Source organism: Palaemon carinicauda, chromosome 17 (assembly GCF_036898095.1).
Source record: "Palaemon carinicauda isolate YSFRI2023 chromosome 17, ASM3689809v2, whole genome shotgun sequence".
NCBI classification, from domain to species: Eukaryota; Metazoa; Arthropoda; class Malacostraca; order Decapoda; family Palaemonidae; genus Palaemon; species Palaemon carinicauda.
In genome coordinates, this window is record NC_090741.1 from 103,511,909 (window position 1) to 103,537,569 (window position 25,661).

Here is a 25,661-nt window from a genome sequence, read left to right on the forward strand (position 1 = left end):
ATCTTTCAGGGAGGCTGAATGTAGTGGCTCAAACCTGTCTGACATGAGGAATCTTAGTACCACGTCTAAATTCCAACCAGGGGTAGCCAAACGACGCTCCTTGGTAGTCTCAAAAGACTTAAGGAGGTCTTGAAGATCTTTATTGTTGGAAAGATCTAAGCCTCTATGCCGGAAGACCGATGCCAACATGCTTCTGTAGCCCTTGATAGTGGGAGCTGAAAGGGAACGACCTTTTCTCAGGTATAAGAGAAAATCAGCTATTTGAGCTACAGAGGTACTGGTCAAGGATACAGAAACTGACTTGCACCAGTCTTGGAAGACTTCCCACTTCGATTGATAGACTCTAATGGTGGATGCTCTCCTTGCTCTAGCAATCGCACTGGCTGCCTCCTTCGAAAAGCCTCTAGCTCTCGAGAGTCTTTCGATAGTCTGAAGGCAGTCAGACGAAGAGCGAGGAGGCTTTGGTGTACCTTCTTTACGTGAGGCTGACGTAGAAGGTCCACCCTTAGAGGAAGAGTTCTGGGAACGTCTACTAGCCATCGAAGTACCTCGGTGAACCATTCTCTCGCGGGCCAGAGGGGAGCAACTAGCGTCAACCTTGTCCCTTCGTGAGAGGCGAACTTCTGCAGTACCTTGTTGACAATCTTGAACGGTGGGAATGCGTAGAGATCCAGATGTGACCAATCTAGGAGAAAGGCATCTATATGTATTGCTGCTGGGTCCGGGACTGGGGAGCAATAGATTGGAAGCCTCTTGGTCAGCGAGGTTGCAAAGAGATCTATGGTAGGTTGGCCCCAAGTGGCCCAAAGTCTCTTGCACACATCCTTGTGGAGGGTCCATTCTGTTGGAATTACTTGCCCTTTCCGACTGAGACAATCTGCTATGACATTCAAGTTGCCTTGGATGAACCTCGTTACTAGGGAGATGTCTTGACCTTTTGACCAGATGAGCAGGTCCCTTGCGATCTCGTACAACGCTAGTGAGTGGGTCCCTCCTTGTTTGGAGATGTACGCCAAGGCCGTGGTGTTGTCTGAGTTTACTTCCACCACTTTGCCTCGAAGGAGAGACTTGAAGCTTTTCAAGGCCAGATGTACTGCCAACAGCTCCTTGCAGTTGATATGCATGCTCCTCTGACTCGAGTTCCACAGTCCTGAGCATTCCCGACCGTCTAGTGTCGCGCCCCAGCCCACGTCCGATGCGTCCGAGAAGAGAACGTGGTTGGGAGTCTGAACAGCCAGGGGAAGACCCTCTCTTAAGTTGATATTGTCCTTCCACCAAGTCAGACAAGACTTCATCTTTTCGGAAACCGGGATCGAGACCGCTTCTAGCGTCTTGTCCTTTTTCCAGTGAAAAGCTAGGTGGTATTGAAGCGGACGGAGGTGTAGTCTTCCTAGAGACACAAACTGTTCCAGGGATGATAGCGTCCCTATCAGACTCATCCACAGCCTGACTGAGCAGCGTTCCTTCTTCAGCATGTTCTGGATGAATAACAGGGCTTGACTTATTCTGGGGGCCGACGGAAAAGCCCGAAAAGCTAGACTGTGAATCTCCATCCCTAAGTACACAATAGTTTGGGATGGGACCAGTTGCGACTTTTCCAAATTGACAAGGAGTCCTAATTCCTTGGTCAGATCTAGAGTCCACTTGAGATCCTTCAGACAGCGACGACTGGAAGAGGCTCTGAGAAGCCAGTCGTCCAAATAAAGGGAGGCTCGGATGTCCGATAAGTGGAGGAATTTGGCTACATTCCTCATCAGCCTCGTAAACACGAGAGGAGCTGTGCTTAGGCCAAAGCACAGGGCCCGAAACTGGTAGACCACATTTTCGAAAACGAATCTCAGAAAAGGTTGGGAGTCTGAGTGAATGGGGACGTGGAAGTAGGCGTCCCTTAGGTCTAAGGAGACCATCCAGTCTTCCCTTCTGACCGCTGCTAAGACTGACTTTGTGGTCTCCATGGAGAATTTCGTCTTTGTGACAAAGACATTCAGAGCATTGAAACCAGGAAGAGGCGGTTGTAGAATCCCGGTGATTGAAGATCCGAGACTTTGACCACCGCTCCCTTCTCTAGCAAAAGAGACACTTCCAGTTTCAGGGCTGTTCTCTTTTCTTCCTCTCTGTATCTGGGAGAGAGATCGATGGGAGACGTTGCTAGAGGGGGTTTGCGTACAAAAGGGATTTTGTACCCCTCTCTGAGCAACTTCACAGATTGTGAATCTGCGCCTCTCCTCTCCCAGGCTTGCCAGAAGTTCTTGAGTCTGGCTCCCACTGCTGTCTGAAGTAGCGGGCAGTCAGACTCTGCCCTTAGAGGACTTGGATCCTTTCCTCTTCCCTCGCTTTCCTTCGGCACGAGCACCTCCTCTGCTGGAGGCTCTGCCACGAAAGGGCGGAATAAAGCGAGACGCTGGAGTGTCAATCCTCGGTCTAGCAGACAATGTAGGCAAAGGGGGAGCTTTGCGAGCTGAGGACGCAACTAGATCGTGAGTGTCCTTCTGCACTAACGAAGCAGCTATTTCCTTTATCAGGACTTCTGGAAATAGGCTCTTGGAAAGGGGAGCAAAGAGAAGCTCAGATCTCTGGAATGGTGTAACTCCAGCAGACAGGAACGAGCAGAGAGACACTCGCTTTTTAAGGACTCCGGACGCAAATGAGGCAGCAAGCTCATTGGACCCATCACGGACGGCCTTGTCCATGCAGGACATAATGAGCAAAGAAGTCTCTTTATCTGTCGAAGAGATCTTCCTGCTCAGGGCTCCTAGGCACCAGTCTAAGAAGTTAAAGACTTCAAAAGCCCTAAAGATTCCTTTCATAAGGTGGTCCAGGTCCGATGATGACCAACAAATCTTTGAGCGTCTCATGGCAAGGCGGCGGGGAGAGTCTACAAGACTTGAGAAGTCGCCCTGGGCAGAGGCAGGAACTCCCAAGCTGAGAACTTCTCCCGTGGCATACCAGACGCTCGATCTAGAAGAGAGTTTAGCAGGGGGAAAAGCAAATGCTGTTTTCCCTAAACTCTTCTTGGACTCTAACCAGTCTCCTATCAGCCGCAAAGCTCTCTTGGACGAGCGTGCTAGGACGAGTCTAGTAAAGGCAGGTGCGGCAGAAGGCATGCCTAAAACAAACTCTGAAGGCGGAGAACGAGGAGCCACAGAAGCAAACTGTTCAGGAAACTCCTCTTTGAAAATAGCCAAAACTTTTCTAAAGTCCAAAGAGGGTTGCGTTGACTTAGGCTCGTCCAGTTCTGATTGTTGATCATCTTGATGTGCAGCAACATCATCATCAGAAAGTTCCTCATCCGAAAACTGATGCGGAAACGGCAACGGAGTGGGTAACGTCTGGTTCGCTGAGTCCGGTCGCACTGGTGCATGCGTGACGGAGCCGGACGCAACGTCATGGAACTGCTGCACAGTCTGTGAACTGTCAACAACCATGGTAGCGCGAGGACGCACAGCGTCTACCCGAGACTGTCTAGACCGACTGGGTTGCGCAGTGGAAACCACACTGGGTTGCGGAGGTTGACGCACCGCGTCAAAACAAGTCACCTCTGATGGTGGTTGAACGTCCAGAACGTCAACAACCACCTCCGTGCGTCGCTTAACGTCAACATGCAGCTGGCAACCCACACAGGATCGCATCGGTGGAGGAACCCCCTCAACTGGTGTACGTGAGAAGGTTACCTCAGCGTCAACAGGACGCACAACTGATCGCTTGGAAGGTTGTAGGCTAGGTACTGCACTCGCTGCTGGTACGGCAGCAACCTTCTCCGCATGAAAGTCCTGCATCAAAGACGTAAGCTTGGACTGCATGTCTTGCAGCAAAGCCCATTTAGGGTCTACGGGAGCAGGTGCGGCGACAGACGGTGTTAGTGCCTGAAGCGGTACCGCTTTGCCTCTCTTAGGCGGTGAGCAGTCATCAGAAGACGGCAACGAGTCCGAACTGACCCAGTGGCTACAGCCGGGACGTTGGACTTGTCCTGAAGGGACCGATTTACGTTTTAAAGGTCGTGAGACCTTGGTCCAAAGTTTCTTACGAGAAACACCTTCAGACGACGAGGTATAAATGGGCTCTCTCGTCTTACGTAGGTAGGGGCGATCTTGGGGAGATACGCCTGATACCATGGAGGGAACGTCTGTTCGCTGATTAAAGCCTCTCGAACCCATGCGTCGTGCGACATTGCTTCTCCCCTGGACTTGGGAGCTTGCAAGAGGTCCCGGACTATGAGGACGACAGGCACGAACAGACGAACCCTCAAGCGCAACACTGTTCACAACACTATCACTTGGCACTTTGGCACTTCCCACTGCACTTTGGCACTTAAGCTCCTTAACATCCGCCATGAGCTGATTGCAGTCACTTGCAAGGGACTCAACTCTCTCCCCCAGGGCATGGATGGCACGCATCATGTCAGCCATCGAAGGTTCCTGAGTGCTAGGAGGGGGGTTAGGAACAACCACTACAGGGGAAGGAATAGGTTGTGGGGCATGAGGAGAGAAAACATCAATAGACCTAGAAGAACTTCTCCTAATTCTATCTCTCTCTAGCCTGCGTGTGTACTTTTCAAATTCGATAAAATCGAATTCCGAAAGGCCCACGCACTCCTCACACCGATCTTCCAATTGACAGGTTTTACCCCGACAATTGGAACAAACAGTGTGAGGGTCGATAGAAGCCTTCGGAAGACGCCTAGAACAGTCCCTAGCATTGCATTTTCTAAATTTGGGAACTTGTGAAGGGTCAGCCATATTGAATTGGTCAAGGGAAAATTCAAAAAAACGATCTAAGTCATCAACAAAGAATCCGATACAAAAAAAAGAGTTCAAGGATTTGTTTGAAGAAAAACCCTGCACAGCGAAAGCTCAAAACCAGAATATAGTACTTCACCAATTAGATGTGAAAAACTCCAGTTTAGCAACAGCGAGTAAAGTACGTCTTGTCGACACGTCGACAGAGAGAAAATTGAGTCTTTGTTTACATTGAGCTTGGTATCTGGTCGACAGATGGCGCTGTTGGGCACACCCGCAACTTGTATAGCGATCGCTGGCGAGTTTTTTCTGTACAGTTTGTCTGTCGAGCAACAGAGTTGCAGCTATATATTCACCGGCTAAGTTAAATATTTAAAAAAATGGATTACTAGTTACTCATAGCATGCTACTTACTATTAAGAGCTTGATTGTCTTATCATTTTACTTACTATTAACAGCTTGATTGTCTTATTACTTTACTAAGAGAATGTATCTTTTGAATTAAAGAAATTACGATATTTTTGGGAGTAAATGTCAATAAAACAAGCATTTGGAGAAGAAGCAATATGGCCATCATTTGAGAAGAGAAATAAATAATTCTATTATCAAAAATGTTATTTTCATTAGTAAAATAAATTTTTGAATATACTTACCCGATGATCATGTAGCTGTCAACTCCGTTGCCCGACAGAAATCTACGGTCGGGATACGCCAGCGATCGCTATCCAGGTGGGGGTGTACTCAACAGCGCCATCTGTGGTCAGGTACTCAAGTACTTCTTGTCAACAAGAACTCAATTTTCTCCTCGGTCCACTGGTTCTCTATGGGGAGGAAGGGCGGGTTCTTTAATTCATGATCATCGGGTAAGTATATTCAAAAATTTATTTTACTAATGAAAATAACATTTTTCAATATTAATCTTACCCGATGATCATGTAGCTGATTCACACCCAGGGTGGTGGGTGGAGACCAGCATACATGTTAACAAAGAAGCTAAGTATCCCGTATTTCATTTTATTAGTTATTCAAAATACATACATACATATACCAAAGGCACTTCCCCCAATTTTGGGGGGTAGCCGACAACAACAAGAAACAAAACAAAAAGGGGACCTCTACTCTCTACGTTCCTCCAGCCTAACCAGGGACTCAGCCGAGTTCAGCTGGTACTGCTAGGGTGCCACAGCCCAACCTCCCACATTTCCACCACAGATGAAGCTTCATACTGCCGAGTCCCCTACTGCTGCTACCTCCGCGGTCATCTAAGGCCCCGGAGGAAGCAGCAGGGCCTACCGGAACTGCGTCACAATCGCTCGCCATTCATTCCTATTTCTAGCACGCTCTCTTGCCTCTCTCACATCTATCCTCCTATCACCCAGAGCTTTCTTCACACCATCCATCCACCCAAACCTTGGCCTTCCTCTTGTACTTCTCCCATCAACTCTTGCATTCATCACCTTCTTTAGCAGACAGCCATTTTCCATTCTCTCAACATGGCCAAACCACCTCAACACATTCATATCCACTCTAGCCGCTAACTCATTTCTTACACCCGTTCTCACCCTCACCACTTCGTTCCTAACCCTCTCTACTCGAGATACACCAGCCATACTCCTCAGACACTTCATCTCAAACACATTCAATTTCTGTCTCTCCATCACTTTCATTCCCCACAACTCCGATCCATACATCACAGTTGGTACAATCACTTTCTCATATAGAACTCTCTTTACATTCATGCCCAATCCTCTATTTTTTACTACTCCCTTAACTGCCCCCAACACTTTGCAACCTTCATTCACTCTCTGACGTACATCTGCTTCCACTCCACCATTTGCTGCAACAACAGACCCCAAGTACTTAAACTGATCCACCTCCTCAAGTAACTCTCCATTCAACATGACATTCAACCTTGCACCACCTTCCCTTCTCGTACATCTCATAACCTTACTCTTACCCACATTAACTCTCAACTTCCTTCTCTCACACACCCTTCCAAATTCTGTCACTAGTCGGTCAAGCTTCTCTTCTGTGTCTGCTACCAGTACAGTATCATCCGCAAACAACAACTGATTTACCTCCCATTCATGATCATTCTCGCCTACCAGTTTTAATCCTCGTCCAAGCACTCTAGCATTCACCTCTCTCACCACTCCATCAACATACAAGTTAAACAACCACGGGGACATCACACATCCCTGTCTCAGCCCCACTCTCACCGGAAACCAATCGCTCACCTCATTTCCTATTCTAACACATGCTTTACTACCTGTGTAGAAACTTTTCACTGCTTGCAACAACCTTCCACCAACTCCATATAACCTCATCACATTCCACATTGCTTCCCTATCAACTCTATCATATGCTTTCTCCAGATCCATAAACGCAACATACACCTCCTTACCTTTTGCTAAATATTTCTCGCATATCTGCCTAACTGTAAAAATCTGATTCATACAACCCCTACCTCTTCTAAAACCACCCTGTACTTCCAAGATTGCATTCTCTGTTTTATCCTTAATCCTATTAATCAGTATTCTACCATACACTTTTCCAACTACACTCAACAAACTAATACCTCTTGAATTACAACACTCATGCACATCTCCCTTACCCTTATATAGTGGTACAATACATGCACAGACCCAATCTACTGGTACCATTGACAACACAAAACACACATTAAACAATCTCACCAACCATTCAAGTACAGTCATACCCCCTTCCTTCAACATCTCAGCTTTCACACCATCCATACCCGATGCTTTTCCTACTCTCGTTTCATCTAGTGCTCTCCTCACTTCCTCTATTGTAATCTCTCTCTCATTCTCATCTCCCATCACTGGCACCTCAACACCTGGAACCGCAATTATATCTGCCTCCCTATCATCCTCAACATTCAGCAAACTTTCAAAATATTCCGCCCACCTTTTCCTTACCTCCTCTCCTTTTAACAACCTTCCATTTCCATCTTTCACTGTCTCTTCAATTCTTGCGCCGGCCTTCCTTACTCTCTTCACTTCTTTCCAAAACTTCTTCTTATTCTCTTCATATGACTGACCCAGTCCCTGACCCCACCTCAGGTCAGCTGCCCTCTTTGCCTCACGTACCTTGCGCTTTACTTCCACCTTTTTCTCTCTATATTTTTCATACTTCTCTATACTATTACTCTGCAGCCATTCTTCAAAAGCCCCCTTTTTCTCTTCCACTTTTACCTTCACTCCTTCATTCCACCATTCACTGCCCTTCCTCATGCTGCCTCCAACAACCTTCTTGCCACATACATCACTTGCAATCCCAACAAAATTTTCTTTTGCTAACTTCCACTCCTCCTCTAAATTACCAGTTTCTCTTACTCTCACCTCGTCATATGCCATTTTCAACCTTTCCTGATATTTACTTTTTACCCCCGGTTTTATTAGCTCTTCAACCCTCACTAGCTCCCTTTTACATCCACCTACTCTATTCCCCCACTCTTTTGCTACAACCAATTTTCCTTCCACCAAAAAATGATCAGACATACCGTTAGCCATACCCCTAAACACGTGCACGTCTTTCAATCTTCCAAACATTCTTTTTGTTATCAACACATAATCCATTAATGCCCTTTCTACTACTCTTCCATTTGCCACTCTTACCCATGTATACTTATTTTTATCTTTCTTTTTAAAAAAGCTAGCACTTATTACCATCTCTTGTTCAACACACATATCTACCAGTCTCTCACCACTCTCATTTTCACCTGGTACGCCATATTTCCCAATGACACCTTCTACCTCTCCAGCACCCACTCTAGCATTTAAGTCACCCATAACAACTACATAATTCCTTCTACCCAGTCCTTCTACACACCTAGTTAATTCACTCCAGAACTCATTCCGCTCTTCTTCACTTTTCTCACTACCTGGCCCATACGCACTGACAAACGCCCAACATTCCCTACCCAACCTAACCCTTACCCACATTAACCTAGATGATATCTCCTTCCATTCCACTACTTTACCTGTCATCCATTCACTCAACAATAAAGCCACACCCTCTCTCGCTCTTCCCCTTTCAATCCCAGACACTCTACCAGACATTTCACCAAACATCACTTCACCCTTTCCTTTCATCTTTGTCTCACACAAGGCCAATACATCCATCCTTCTACTTCTAAACATACTTCCAATCTCACATCTTTTACTCTCTATCGTACTACATCCACGCACATTCAAACACCCCAAAACTAGAGTGCGGGGAGCAGTCACTCTCCCCCCAGCTCCATCTCTTTGTTGCTGTCTCACAGGATACTTTTACAGGAGAGGGGGTTCCCAGCCCCCTCGTCCCGTCCCTTTTAGTCGCCTCTTACGACACGCAGGGATAACGTTGGCGCTATTCTAATTTTTATATGCCCCCGCGGCCACAGGGGGCAAAGTTAAGGTAAGGTAATAACAAACATAAAATAAATAAGTACCTGGTAAGGAAGTCGACTTGAACCATTACTCTGCCTTTATTAAGTACGTCTTCCTTACTGAGCGTAGCGGTCCTCTTAGGATGCTGAACGACTCTTAGGTGCTGAAGTATAAAGGGCTGCAACCCATACTAAAGGACCTCATCACAACCTCTAACCTAGGCGCTTCTCAAGAAAGAATTGACCACCCGCCAAATCAACCAGGATGCGGAAGGCTTCTTAGCCGACCGTACAACCCAAAAACAACAATAAAAAGTATTCAAGAGAAAGGTTAAAAAGGTTATGGGATTATGGGAATGTAGTGGCTGAGCCCTCACCTACTACTGCACTCGCTGCTACGAATGGTCCCAGGGTGTAGCAGTTCTCGTAAAGAGACTGGACATCTTTGAGATAGAATGATGCGAACACTGACTTGCTTCTCCAATAGGTTGCATCCATAACACTCTGCAGAGAACGGTTCTGTTTGAAGGCCACTGAAGTAGCCACAGCTCTCACTTCATGTGTCCTTACCTTCAGCAAAGCAAGGTCTTCTTCCTTCAGATGAGAATGTGCTTCTCTAATCAGAAGTCTGATGTAGTAAGAAACTGCGTTCTTAGACATTGGTAGAGAAGGCTTCTTGATAGCACACCATAAGGCTTCTGATTGTCCTCGTAAAGGTCTTGACCTTCTTAGATAGTACCTAAGAGCTCTAACTGGGCAAAGTACTCTCTCCAGTTCGTTCCCCACCAAGTTGGACAGGCTTGGGATCTCGAACGACTTAGGCCAAGGACGTGAAGGAAGCTCGTTTTTAGCCAAAAAACCGAGCTGCAAGGAACATGTAGCCGTTTCAGATGTGAAACCTATGTTCCTGCTGAAGGCGTGGATCTCACTTACTCTTTTAGCTGTTGCTAAGCACACGAGGAAAAGAGTTTTTAATGTGAGGTCCTTAAAAGAGGCTGATTGGAGCGGTTCAAATCTTGATGACATAAGGAACCTTAGGACCACGTCTAGATTCCAGCCTGGAGTGGACAACCGACGTTCCTTTGAGGTCTCAAAAGACCTAAGGAGGTCCTGTAGATCTTTGTTGGTGGAAAGATCCAAGCCTCTGTGGCGGAAAACCGCTGCCAACATACTTCTGTAACCCTTGATCGTAGGAGCTGATAGGGATCTTACGTTCCTTAGATGTAACAGGAAGTCAGCAATCTGGGTTACAGTGGTACTGGTTGAGGAAACTGCATTGGCCTTGCACCAGCTTCGGAAGACTTCCCCTTGAGACTGATAGACTCTGAGAGTGGATGTCCTCCTTGCTCTGGCAATCGCTCTGGCTGCCTCCTTCGAAAAGCCTCTAGCTCTTGAGAGTCTTTCGATAGTCTGAAGGCAGTCAGACGAAGAGCGTGGAGGTTTGGGTGTACCTTCTTTACGTGAGGTTGACGCAGAAGGTCCACTCTTAGAGGAAGAGTCCTGGGAACGTCGACCAGCCATTGCAGTACCTCTGTGAACCATTCTCTCGCGGGCCAGAGGGGAGCAACCAACGTCAGCCGTGTCCCTTTGTGAGAGGCGAACTTCTGAAGTACCCTGTTGACAATCTTGAACGGCGGGAATGCATACAGGTCGAGATGGGACCAATCCAGCAGAAAGGCATCCACGTGAACTGCTGCTGGGTCTGGAATCGGAGAATACAACGGGAGCCTCTTGGTCATCGAGGTAGCGAACAGATCTATGGTTGGCTGACCCCACAGGGCCCAAAGTCTGCTGCAAACATTCTTGTGAAGGGTCCACTCTGTGGGGATGACCTGACCCTTCCGGCTGAGGCGATCTGCCATGACATTCATATCGCCCTGAATGAACCTCGTTACCAGCGTGAGCTTTCGATCTTTTGACCAAATGAGGAGGTCCCTTGCGATCTCGAACAACTTCCTCGAATGAGTCCCTCCCTGCTTGGAGATGTAAGCCAAGGCTGTGGTGTTGTCGGAGTTCACCTCCACCACCTTGTTTAGCTGGAGGGACTTGAAGTTTATCAAGGCCAGATGAACCGCCAACAACTCCTTGCAATTGATGTGAAGTGTCCTTTGCTCCTGATTCCATGTTCCCGAGCATTCCTGTCCGTCCAATGTCGCACCCCAGCCCGTGTCTGATGCGTCCGAGAAGAGACGGTGGTCGGGGGTCTGAACAGCCAAAGGTAGACCTTCCTTGAGAAGAATGCTGTTCTTCCACCACGTTAGAGTAGACCTCATCTCTTCGGAAACAGGAACTGAGACCGTCTCTAGCGTCATGTCCTTTATCCAGTGAGCAGCTAGATGATACTGAAGGGGGCGGAGGTGGAGTCTCCCTAACTCGATGAACAGGGCCAGCGATGAAAGTGTCCCTGTTAGACTCATCCACTGCCTGACTGAGCATCGGTTCCTTCTCAGCATGCTCTGGATGCATTCTAGGGCTTGGTTGATCCTTGGGGCCGACGGAAAAGCCCGAAAAGCTCGACTCTGAATCTCCATACCCAGGTAGACAATGGTCTGGGATGGGACGAGCTGGGACTTCTCTAAATTGACCAGGAGGCCTAGTTCCTTGGTCAGATCCATAGTCCATCTGAGATTCTCCAGACAGCGACGACTTGTGGGAGCTCTTAAAAGCCAGTCGTCTAAATAGAGGGAGGCTCTGATGTCTGCCAAGTGAAGGAATTTCGCAATATTCCTCATCAGTCTGGTAAACACAAGAGGTGCCGTGCTTAGGCCAAAGCACAGGGCTTGGAACTGGTACACAACCTTTCCAAAGACGAATCTTAGGAAAGGTTGGGAGTCTGGATGGATGGGGACGTGAAAGTATGCGTCTTTCAGGTCTAACGAGACCATCCAGTCCTCCTGCCTGACCGCTGCTAGGACCGACTTCGTCGTCTCCATCGTGAACGTCTGCTTGGTGACAAAAGCATTGAGAGCACTGACGTCCAGCACCGGTCTCCAACCTCCTGTCTTCTTGGCTACCAGGAAGAGACGGTTGTAAAAGCCCGGGGATTGATGATCCCGGACTATGACCACCGCTTCCTTTTGTAGCAAGAGCGACACCTCTTGTTGCAACGCTAGCCTCTTGTCCTTCTCCTTGTAGTTGGGAGAGAGGTTGATGGGAGATGTAGCTATAGGGGGATTGCGGCAGAACGGAATTCTGTAACCCTCCCTTAGCCACTTCACAGACTGAGCGTCTGCACCTCTGCTCTCCCAAGCTTGCCAGAAGGTCTTGAGTCTGGCTCCTACTGCTGTCTGGAGAGGAAGGCAGTCAAAACTTGCCTTTTGCGGACTTGGAACCCTTCTTGGACTTGCCACGGTGACTGTCTGCACGGGTACCTCCTCTGCTGGAGGTTCTGCCACGAAAGGGCGGGATGAACCTAGAAGCAGGTGTATCAACTGCTGCAGGGCGGAAGGGTCTAGGCACGGAAGGTAAGGTTTTAGCCTTACGTGCAGAAGAAGCCATCAGATCATGAGTATCCTTCTGGATAAGTGAGGCAGCCATCCCCTTAATCAACTCCTCCGGAAACAGACACTTGGAGAGAGGAGCAAACAACAACTCTGACTTCTGGCAAGGAGTGATACCAGCAGATAAGAAGGAGCAAAGATGTTCTCTCTTCTTGAGGACTCCTGAAACATATGAAGCCGCAAGTTCACCAGACCCATCCCGAATTGCCTTGTCCATGCTAGACATGATCAGCATGGCCGATTCCTTATCTGAAGGGGAAGCCTTCCTGCTTAAGGCTCCCAAACACCAATCGAGGAAGTTGAATATCTCGAAGGCACGAAAGACTCCCTTCAACAGATGATCAAGATCGGAAAAGGACCAGCAGATCTTCGAACGTCTCATAGCCAACCTGCGGGGAGAGTCAACCAGACTTGAGAAGTCGCCCTGGGCAGAGGCAGGAACCCCCAAGCCAGGTTCCTCTCCCGTGGCATACCAGACGCTCGACTTAGAAGCAAGCTTGGGAGGAGGAAACACAAAAGAGGTCCTTCCCAGTTGCTTCTTGGAATGCAACCAGTCCCCCATAACCCTCAAAGCTCTCCTAGATGATCTGGCGAGAACAAGCTTGGTGAAGGCAGGCGCAGCAGACTGCATGCCCAGAGCAAACTCGGAGGGAGGAGAACGAGGGGTTGCAGACACAAAATGCTCAGGATACAAGTCCCTGAACAAGGCAAGGACTTTGCGAAAGTCTAAGGAGGGTGGCGAAGACTTGTGTCCTTCAACATCAGAGTGAGGTTCATCCAGATGAGCAGCTTCATCATCCGATACCTCATCATCCGAAAGTTGAGTTGTGAGTGGCAAAGGCAGAGCAGCAAGCTGAACGGCTGAATCCTGCAGAACGGGTGCATGCGTACCTGCGGGTCCAACATCATGCCTCTGCTGGACAGTCTGCGAGCTAGCAACAACAAAAGCAGAGGGCTGGTGTGTGGGAGGGGCTGCGGTGGGCTGAGGAGCATGCGGTATGGTATGCAGAGCATGCTGTAAGGTATGCGGCTCATGCTGCATGGTATGCGGAGCATGCTGTAAGGTCTGCAGAGCATGCTGCATGGGCTGAGGAGAATGCCGCATAGTGCTGGAACCCGGCAACTCCTGATGCGGCAGCTCACGCATGTTAGCAGATGGTGCAGCAAGAACATGCGTCTGGCAGGGAGGACTGCGCATCGGTGGAGGAGCTCTCACAGGTGGGGTGTGAGAGCAGGCAGCCGCAGTATCTGCTGAACGCACAACCTCTGCGGGTTGTAGGTTAACAGGAGAGGTGTTAACCTTCTCGGCATGATACTCCTGCATGAATGCCGCAAGCTGAGACTGCATAGTCTGCAGCATGGACCACTTAGGGTCTACTGTGGTTGGAGCAACAACAGACGGAGCAGTAGCCTGTTGAGGGACCACTCTACCTCTCTTGGGAGGTGTGCAGTCATCAGATGACTGTGGCGAGTCCGAACTGACCCAGTGGCTACACCTGGGCCGTTGGACTAGCTCGGAAGGGACCTTACGTTTGAGCGGTCGTGAGACCTTGGTCCACCGTTTCCTCCTGGAAACCTCTTCCACAGACGAGGAATGTAAGGGCTCATTCGTCTGTATGTGGATGGGACGATCCTTAACAGATATGTCCGCAACCACTGAGGATACATCCGTGCGCCGATCAAGGCCTGCCGAACCCTTTGGTCCTTCGACATTGCTTCTCCCCTGGGCTTGGGAGCTTGCAAGAGGTCCCGGACTGGGAGGACGACTGGCACGCACAGATGTACCCTCATGCGCAACACTGACACTGACACTATGCACATCACTAGCACTAACACTTCCCACTGTACTCTTCGCTTTCAGCTCTCTGACATCTGCCAAGAGCTGATTGCGGTCACTAACCAACGACTCCACCTTCTCACCGAGAGCCTGAATGGCACGCAACATATCAGCCATTGCAGGCTGAGCACTCGTAGCAGGTTCGGGAGTCACCACCACAGGGGAAGGAAAAGGTTGAGGGGCATGGGGAGAGGAAAAATCCACAGAGCGAGAAGAACTCCTCCTATCTCTCTCCTTCTCTAACCTACGTGCATATCTAAGGAATTCGTTAAAATCGAATTCCGAAAGCCCAGCACATTCCCCACATCGATCTTCCAATTGACAGGATTTACCCCTACAATTGGAACATACGGTGTGAGGATCTATAGAGGCCTTCGGAAGACGCCTAGTACAAGTCCTAACACTACACTGCCTGTATTTAGGAACTTGGGAATGGTCAGACATCTTGAATTTAGAAGTAGTCAAGGGGGAATTCCAAAATTAAGCAAAGTTCGTTAACCAATAAATCAAATTAATTCCAAAAGCTTGCTAAGCTAAGGATAAAGCTTCCTGAACAGCGAAGGCTAAACTTTAGAGCAAATACATCACCAAATCGTTAACAAAAGACTCCAAAATCAACAGCGTATCCAAGTAGGTCTTGCCGGCGGCACGACAGAGGAAAAATTGAGTTCTTGTTGACAAGAAGTACTTGAGTACCTGACCACAGATGGCGCTGTTGAGTACACCCCCACCTGGATAGCGATCGCTGGCGTATCCCGACCGTAGATTTCTGTCGGGCAACGGAGTTGACAGCTACATGATCATCGGGTAAGATTAATATTGAAAATTCTGTTTTTCTTCAGTAGCTATGTAGCAAACCACGGAATTACAAATTTTTTGTAATCCAATCGATTCAAAAAATTATATTCGCTGCTAGTTTAAGCTTGGACATTCACATCAAATACTTCTCACTCATTGCTGACCTGCATTCTCTCCATAAAGAAAATCATTATGCGAGTTATTCATAAAAGAAAATCCTTGAAATAAACAAAAGCGATCAATTCAATGACAAGACAAAAGTAATTCAAAAATTTTTTTAAAACATCGTCACAATGAACCTCCATGTCTATGTCTAGTTGGCAATACTATATGTCCAAAAATAATATTCCAATTCTTGTTAATAAAAGTTGTCATTCAGTTTATAGCATAAAAAAACAAATCTTTTTCATACTAAAGGGACCTCCAAATGCTGAAAATATTGGATATAATACTGTACTAACTATTATTATATTTGTATAACATACGATAATACTATTTCTAGTAGACCTTGTGTGGTACACTGTGGCTGGTTCTATAGGTACTTTGTAGTGACCCTTCAGACCAATAACTACATTACTTTGTGCGTAAAACATTTCCTTTTGTTTCCTTTACTGTTCCACCATCTAGCTTTCCAACTTCTTTAACTTGCTTGAAAATTTATTTCTCACATGAGGAACAAATCTCTCGGGTAAGTTCCATGAAATTCTCCCAAACTGACTGTACTGTATTCCTGCTACTTTATAGTGAAAGAATAGCTTCAGCAAGAAAAAAACATTTTCTATCACTTAGGAGGTTTTAACACATTAAAAAAATCACAAAACATAAACCTCACAATAACTTGACCATCAATGTGCAGAATAAACAAATACAGTGGAACCTCTACATACGAATTTAATCCGTTCCAGAACCAACTTCGGATGTAGAAATTGATCGGATGTCGAAACGAATTTTCCCATAAGAATACATTGAAATAGGATTAATCCGTGGTTGAGCCCAAAAACCTATGATAACTTCTTAATAAACTACTACACATAATTTTCCCATGAGAATAATGAACACTAAATTAGATAATAGACATGTAAATAAGAAGAATAGACATGTAAATAAGAAGAATTAGCAAAAAATGATAAATAAGAAACGGGTTTTTAGCGTCACTTTACCTTAGAAACTCCAGCGCAGGTGTTGTTCGTCTTCGCTACGCAGAGAGGAGAGAGGAGACGGACGGACGGCGAGGAGGTAGAGAGGTTAACTACGATAAACGTAACACTACCGTAACTTATTCTAACTTACACTAAGTGAACTTTAACATAACTTAGCTTATTTTTTTTTATTTTTATATTTTATATTTTTTTTTACATTTTCTTTTTTTCTTTTTGATGATTACGTAATTTTAATCACTATCACTTACATTTAAAATTGACTGAATTTCTTTTGCTTCACTCTTTTCCGTTTTCTGTGTTTCACTTTCTTCCTCTTCACTCTTTGCCGTTTTCTTCGGTTCACTTACATCCTCTTCATCGCGAGTTCGCTTCGCAGTTTTTTTAAAGAAAGCATCGATAGATAATTGCTTCGTACGGCTTTTCAGAATGTTTCGAAAGTGCGTTAGGCAAACATCATCGAATTGAGAAACTACACGACAAACCTGCAATTTCTTTGGATGGTATTTGTCGATGAAGTCGACCACGTCTTGATATTTTCCTAACACCTCTTTTATTTGCGCTGAACCTAACACATGTTCTACCTCCTCGCTCTCTTCCTCGTCATCACTCATGTGCTCCGACATAGCATGGAGTTCCTTGAGCTCATCCGTCGTCAGTTCGTCGTGATGTTCGGCGACGAGTTCCGTAACGTCATCTGCGTCGACCTCCAGACCCATGGACTTGCCAAGGGAGACGATTTCCTCTACGGCTTCCGCTGCACCGACCACGGGATCAGGTTCGGGGTTAAAACCCTCGAAATCTCGGGGAGAAACTGCATCAGGCCACAGCTTCTTCCATGCAGAATTGAGGGTCCGTCGAGTTAATCCCACCCAAGCCTGATCAATGATCTTTAAGCAGTGCACGATATTGAAGTGGCCCCTCCAAAATTCACGCAAAGTTAAGTTGGTGCTTTGCGTGACATTAAAGCACTGCTTGAATAAGTGCTTGGTGTACAGCTTCTTAAAATTAGAGATGACTTGCTGGTCCATGGGCTGGAGGATAGAGGTGGTATTTGGTGGAAGATACAGCACCTTTATGAACTTGAATTCATCGAAGATATCATCTTCAAGTCCGGGGGGGTGAGCGGGTGCATTGTCAAGGCATAGCAGGCACTTTAAAGGCAATTTCTGCTCATGAAGATACTTCTTCACAGAAGGACCGAAAACTTGGTTTACCCATTGCACAAAGAATTGCCTAGTGACCCAGGCCTTCGAGTTGGATCGCCAGAAAACATGAAGCTGATCCTTATCGACGTTGTGTGCTTTAAAGGCCCTAGGGTTCTCTGAATGGTAAACAAGCAAGGGCTTAACTTTAAAGTCCCCGCTAGCGTTGGCACATAGAGCAAGAGTCAACCGATCCTTCATTGGCTTATGCCCAGGCAATTTCTTCTCTTCAGCAGTGATGTAGGTTCGACTCGGCATCTTCTTCCAAAACAGCCCGGTTTCATCACAATTGAACACCTGCTGCTCTACGTAGCCTTCTTCCTTTACGATATTTTCGAATTTCTTAACAAAGTCAGTTGCAGCCTTTGTGTCCGCACTAGCAGCCTCTCCGTGGCGAACAACTGAATGAATCCCGGACCGTTTCTTAAATTTCTCGAACCAGCCACGAGATGCCTTGAAATCATCTAAGGAAGGCTCGGTTGAACTCTCCCCAGCATCACCCACAGAGCTCTCCTCCTTCAAGTCCGTAAAGATGGCGTGCGCCTTCTCGCAGATGACTGTTTCGGTGATGGTGTCGCCAACGATCTCTCTATCCTTAATCCACACTAGTAGAAGTCGTTCCATCTCTTCTATGATAGGGGTACGGCGTTTGGAAATTATAGTGATCCCCTTAGAAGGTTTCACTGCTTTAATAGCTTCCTTCTGTTTAAGGATTGTCGAGATCGTCGACATATTACGGCCATACTGTTTAGCAAGTTCACTCACGCGGATGCCACGCTCATGTTTTTCAATAATTTCCTGCTTAATTTCTATAGAAAGCATTTCCTTCTTCCTTTTCTCACCACTACCACTACCACTGGCAAAACTAAGCCTTTTTGGACCCATGATTTACGTAAATTATCGTTAATGGATGCACGTAAAAAATCACGATTAATTCACAGTTAATATCACAACGCAAAGAGCACAACCACACGAAGCCGGCGAGAACAGAGGACTGACCCAAGCCGCGCTAATTGAGCGTCCCTCCGAGGTCGATGTGCTGCCTTCTATCGGCGGAAATAAAAAACACTTCAGGCGCTATGAGCACCGACTACGCGTACGAGTATTGTTTACTTCGGGTGTCGAAAAAAACATTCGGGTGTAGAGTCGGAACGTGTTCGAATTGTACTTCGCGTGTCGAAAAATTCGGATACAACCGGTACGACGAAAATTGCTACTTCGTGTGTCGAAATAAAATTCGGGTGTAGAGTCAAAAATTTGCTCGAATTTTACTTCGGATGTTGGAAAATTCGGATGTAGATACGATCGTGTGTAGAGGTTCCACTGTAATAATGATACAATTCAACTGTAACTTACCTTACGACCAGATTGCAAATATTTGTGTGTTATGTTGAAGGCAATTATCCATTCTTCTTCACTGCAATGTGGCAGCAACTGTGGGAATTTGGAAAAAAGCTATAAGACTTATTTTCTCTTGAAATAAGGTGAATAAAATATATACAGCAAGATGAAATAGAACATAAATTGTAATCTTACACTAATTACGTAAAATTCTAAACAATATAAAGTAACATGGATAAAATGAAAGAAAAAAAACATACCATCATTTTCCAAAGTTATTTAACACCTCTCTTTATAAGGAAGTCAAAACCAATCTCTCTCTCTCTCTCTCTCTCTCTCTCTCTCTCTCTCTCTCTCTCTCTCTCTCTCTCTCAAGTGCTAAGATTAACACTTATTGTTTACCCCAGCCATCAGTCGAGAGTGCTGGGTTAGGTTCCAAGAAGGGGAAGTGTGCTTAATCCCATCATGGGGGGTCAGCTAGAACATATCGTCACGGAAGCATCTTTACCTCAGAAGGAAAAGTAGACAAGGGAAAACTGCCAGGAGCTGGATGCAGCTGATGGTGCAAACAGTAACCTAGAAGAGAGCTGACTAGTGATAATCCTGAGCAGGCAAGTGACGATCATGAGCTAGCGATTGGCGAGTTGGCCAATGGCAAACTGGTGAATCGGCATGGTGGCAAAAGGCGAGGTGGCAAATAGCGAGTTGGTGAATGGCTAACTGGCAAATCGGTGATCTGTCGATCGGCAAGCTGGCAAATCAGTGAGCTAGAGAACGGCGAGTGGCAAGCTAACGAATGGCTAACTGGCATTGGTGAGTTGACGATTAGCGAGCTGGCGATCGGTGAATTGACGAGTTGACAATTAGCGAGCTGGCGATCGGTGAATTGACGAGTTGACAATTAGCGAGCTGGCGAACGTCGAGCTGGCGAGCTGGCGAACATCGAGCTGGCGAACGTCAAGCTGGCAAACGTCAATCTGGCGAGCTGGCGAGCTGGCGAACGGCAAGCTGGCGATCAGCTTGCAGGCGAATGGTTAGCAAGTGATCGGCGAGTTGACGAGTGGCTAGCTAGCAATTAGCGAGTTAACAATTGGCGAGTTGACAATTAGCGAGCTGGCGATCGGCGCTGGCAAGTGATGATCACAAGCTGGCAAACGGTGAGCTGGCGATCGGATAAGCTGGCAAATGGCGAGACGGCGAACGGCGCTGTCAAGTGATGATCACAGGCTGCAAGGCGAGTCTGTTAGCGAGACTAGTCACCTGGGCGTGACGAGTCTTGCTGGAGAGACAAGACTGCTGGGCAAGATGAATCTAGACATGATAAGATCTGGGCAAGGCTTGCTCCCCAAGAGAAAGAGCGGGGAATTGACGAATCCAATTCCTGCGGGAGAAATCCTCAAAAGGGGAGACCGAACAGGTGAAGGAAGACTCTCCTTTAGATGGGAAAGGCGACCAACCTCTGCTGCCCCTGTCAGCAACCCTGTAAGGAAAAAGATTGCTGAACAGAGGCTGGTGGAGGGACTATCCCTCGGAACCGAAAGTTCCAAAACACCTGAAGGGCAACCTCCGGGCAGAACCCTCAGCATCCTCTCAACGAGCTCTACCTCAATTTGAAGGTTAACACTGAGTGTTGCCTGAGAATGAAACCAAAGCTTGTTATCTGGGTTCACCCTGAAGGGGTTGCCTGAAGAACAACATCACTGTGATGGACAGGAATAGATGCATCCAATTCCTGCTGGAGGAATCCCAAGAAGGGGAGACCAAAAAAGTGAAGGAAGTCTTTCCTGCGGACGGGAAAAAGTGACCAACATCTCTGCTGCCGCTGTCGGCAATTCTCCCCGCAAGCAGGAAGATTGCCGAACAGTGGCTGGTGGAGGGACTTTCCCTCGGAAGGGAAAATTTCAAACCCTGGAGGCAAACCTATGGGCAGCACTCTCTGCTTCCCCTAAATGAGCTCTAGCTCAAATTGAAGGTCGAAATAGAGTGTTGCCTGAGAAACAAAGCCAAAGCTTGCTTCTGGGTTTCTCCGAAGAATTCAAAGGAGTTCTAAACAGCCACTGATCCGGTCTACTGCAGGCGCAGGTGAAGGTGAAGACTGGCAGGATCATCGGACTTTGCACTCCTCATGTTGGCTGCTAGCACTGAGGAAAAACAAAAATGAGAATGAAAACCCCTCTAGGGAGGACAACCTGACCAGTGGATGGGAAAGTTTAACGCTGAGAGGCATAGGAACAAGCTAAAGACTAAGCACTCTCTTTACTAGCTGTCATTGCCAAAACGAAGGAAAGTAGTGTCAAAAGTGCTGAAGAAAAGTTAAGAATAACAATTTCATTAAAATTCAGAATTAAATTTATTTAGATGAAGAAGAACCACTTGGAAAAACAGCATAATTGGCGGGCATGAAAGGTGTTCCCCAAGAGGCACAGGATCTGCCGCTGCCCAAGTAATGAAAGAGAGCGGCATCGTCAGCAAAGAGGAGCAAGACCAAGTCCAGCTCTGGGTAAGCCGCAAGTGGTCTTCCCTGCGATGAACTCACAGGGAGCAAGCAACGTCAACATCCAAACGGAGGAGTATTCACACAAGACGACTCCCCTAAGGCGGAGGCATGGTCGCTGCACTTTGATTATCGGGGGAGGCCACCAACCTACGGGTTGTCTGGCGTCAAAGGGGAAGAGACCTTAAGGTTTCTCAGCTCTCAAGAACGCCGCACTATGCCGACACGAAAAACAACAACGAAAAACAATATACAGTATATACATACATACATACATCCCTACATACACACACACACACACATATATATATATATATATATATATATAAATATATATATATTTATATATATACATATATATATATATATATATATATATATATATATATATATATATATATGTATATATATATATATATGTATGTGTATATGTATATATATATATATATATGTATGTGTGTGTATATATATATATATATATATATATATATATATATATATATATATATATATATACACATACATATATATATATATATATATATATATATATATATATATATATATATACATATATATATATATATATACATATATATATATATATATACATATATATATATATACATATATATATACATATATATATATATATATATATACAGTGATACCTCGGTAGTCGAACGACTCTATACTCGAACAATTCGGAGTTCGACCAAAATTTTCGAGAAATTTTTGCTGCGGTGCTCGACCAAAAATTCGGTACTCGACCAGCCGAACACGTGACGACCGCATGGGCTTTGTGATGATCGCGCCATCTCGGCCACTCTCGCTTGTTCGGGAAGCATCAGTTCTCTCGAGAGCGTCACTCAGACAACGCGCGATCAGCATTCGTTGTGATTTAGTGATTTTCAGTGCTTTTAATTGCTTTTTTAGCTTTCATAATGAGTCCCAAGAAAGTAATGAGTGTTAAGGGGAAGGAGAAGAGGAAAACAGTGCGAACAACGATCGAGTTGAAGAAGGAAATTATAGCGAAATATGAGAATGGTGTACGAGTGTCCGATTTAGCGGTAGAATACGGAATGGCGAAGTCGACCATTTCTACGTTTTTAAAGCATAAAGAAATGATTAAGAAGGCGAATGTTGCAACGGGAGTTACGGCGGTAACTAAGCAAAGGCCACAAGTGATTGAGGAGATGGAAAAGTTGCTTTTAATATTTATTAAAGAAAAACAGTTGGCCGGGGAAAGTGTTAGTGAAGCGTTCATTTGTGAAAAAGCGTTGCATATCTATGAAGAATTAGTGAAGAAAAGTCCGAGTACCAGTGAAAGTGATTCATTTACATTTAAAGCGAGCAGGGGTTGGTTTGAAAAGTTTCGTAATAGAACAGGTATTCATCGTGTTACTAGGCATGGGGAGGCAGCTAGTTCGGATCAAATTGCAGCCGATAAATACGTGGGGGAATTCGATCGGTACATAAATGAACAAAATTTGATCGCACAACAAGTCTTTAATTGTGATGAGACTGGGTTATTTTGGAAGAAAATGCCAGCCAATACGTACATTACCAAGGACGAGACGAAGATGCCAGGTCACAAGCCAATGAAAGATAGGCTAACATTGTTGCTGTGTGCAAATGCAAGTGGCGATTGCAAGATCAAACCCTTGTTAGTGTACCACTCGGACAACCCCCGGGTGTTCAAACGAAATAATATTTGTAAAAGTGCACTACCAGTTATGTGGCGCTCGAACACTAAATCTTGGGTCACAAGACAATTCTTTACTGAGTGGATAAACGAAGTGTTTGCCCCCCAGGTTAAGGCTTACCTCATTGAAAAGAGCTTGCCAATGAAATGTCTTCTGGTTATGGACAATGCTCCTGCACATCCTCCAGGTCTCGAGGATGACTTGAAAGAAGAATACAGCTTTATCAAAATCAAATTCTTGCCCCCCAATACTACTCCCATACTCCAGCCCATGGACCAACAGGTCATTTCAAACTTCAAAAAACTCTATACCAAGGCCCTTTTCAGAAAGTGTTTTGAAGTGACCAGTGACACGAAGTTGACCCTAAAGGAATTCTGGAAGGAACACTTCAGCATCCTCAACTCTGTTAACATGATTGACCAAGCTTGGCGAGGTGTGACCTATAGGACATTGAACTCTGCCTGGCGTAAGCTGTGGCCATCATGTGTCACAGAGAGGGAGTTTGAAGGTTTCCAACCAGAGGCGGGTCCAAGCACTGCTACCCCTGTAATTTCTGATGACACTGATGTCGTTGAGGAAATTGTTGTCATGGGCAGGAGTTTGGGGCTTGAGGTCGACAAGGATGATATTGATGAGCTTGTAGAAAGCCATTCTACCGAGTTGACTGTGGAGGAATTGTTGCACCTGCAACAACAACAGCAGCAGGATCTGATTGTGGAGCAGGAATCTTCAGAAGAGGATGAGGTAAGGGAGGATGTTCCAAGTTCTCTCATCAATGAAATTTGTTCCAAGTGGGCAGATGTGCAGGCTTTTGCTGAAAAATACCACCCAGAAATTGCAGTAGCAAACCGGGCAGTGCATATGTTTAATGATAGTGTCATGTATCATTTTCGAAGAATACTGCAGAGGAGGAAGAAACAATTAACAATAGACCAGTTTTTCACAAAAGAAAAGAAAGCTGCTACATCAAAGCCTGTTTCTCCTCCAAAGAAGAGACAAAGAAGAGAAGAAACCCCTGAAATAGATCTGCCCACCCTTTCATTGGAGAGAGAAACAACTCCTGAAGGAGAACTACCCCGCCACATCATGGAAGGGGACTCTCCTTCCAAGCAGTAACCTCCCCCTTCCATCCTCTCCACATCCATCCCTGTATGCCATCGAACCGCTGCTCAAAGGTATGTTCACTACAGTACAGAAAATGGTTTAAAATTGTTTTATTTTAGTACAGTAAATGGTTTAAAATTGTTTTATAGGATTTTCTGACCAATTTCATACACATTTAGATAATTATTGTTGTTTAGGTACACGTTTTATTAATATTTTGGGCCTGTTCGAGTGCTTGGGAACGGAATAGAATATATACCATTATTTCTTATGGGGAAAAAAAATTCGGTACTCGAACAAATCGGAGGTCGAACACGGATCTCGAACGGATTATGGTCGAGTACCGAGGTATCACTGTATATATATATATAACGGATTTTGAGCGAAGCGAAAAATCTATTTTTGGGTAAGATAGCCATGTCGTCCTGATGGAAGTTCCTTAAAGGCAGCTTCCTAGGGTATATTACAACTACAGCGATATTCCCAGAGAATTTACCTTCAGGTACCCAGAATTCTAACTCCTGGAGCGAGTATCCCTAAAAAAGACCTTAGGGATATCGTAAATATCAGTGGACGTATTCTTGACACGCCTCATAGCAATCTATACCCCGAATAGAGTTAACACTTCGTAGGGGTAAAATGGCAAGAAAACGAAAACGATAAGAAAGGGGGGAGCCGTTCATAAGGCATCCCTCCTCCCCGTTTCGAAAGCGTGCCCTGCGCCGCTCACGGCGCCATCTGTATTCCTTGTAGCGATACACGAGGTGCTACAGATACTGTATGTAGGGAGGGGTCCTACTATCCTTTTCACTCATATTTATTTTGAAAAGGAGCAGGGCGGGTCCATCAGGACGACATGGCTATCTTACCCAAAAATAGATTTTTCGCTTCGCTCAAAATCCGTTTTTTGGGCTCAAGCCATGTCGTCCTGATGGAAGTATACCAGAGCATTACTGTATCTGTGGATTCTCAATACGTGCCGTACTCCTCAAGAATGTTTCTTAGTCAACTCGACTGACAGACCTAAGATGTTACCGTTATACATCTTTTCACTAATCATAAGCCATGAGAGTGCTTCCTGCCCCCTACAGGGAGGAGTCCTACTAGACTCTAGAAACGAACGAAGAGTACATATACCTATGTATGAATCACTCGCTAGCCAGTACCATATAGTGGTCTCACTCTATATGAAGCGAAGTCTTACGGGACTACCGTATCCAAAAGAAAAAGTCCCGACCAGCACCCTGGTCGAAGTAAAAATAGACAAAAGGTTATATCTGCGTAGGATTAAACTTGCTGCTACCACCGTCCTCAGAAAGGGGTGGAGTCCTTATTGCTAAGGAAAGTATAAACCAGTATAATCCAGGCTTTGCATTAAGGAATAGGCTAT

The 25,661-nt window shown here is 45.9% G+C and overlaps 1 protein-coding gene across 4 annotated transcripts in view; it reads right to left on the reverse strand.

The window, feature by feature from the left end:
• The window catches only part of LOC137656882 (uncharacterized), a 246,518-nt gene that overhangs the window by 38,860 nt on the left and 181,997 nt on the right, over positions 1-25,661 (reverse strand). For all 4 annotated transcript variants that reach the window (XM_068391252.1, XM_068391254.1, XM_068391251.1 and 1 more), the window contains one exon: positions 18,983-19,060. In XM_068391252.1, coding sequence (XP_068247353.1) covers positions 18,983-19,060 — 78 coding nt within the window. The remainder of the gene's footprint in view (positions 1-18,982; positions 19,061-25,661) is intronic.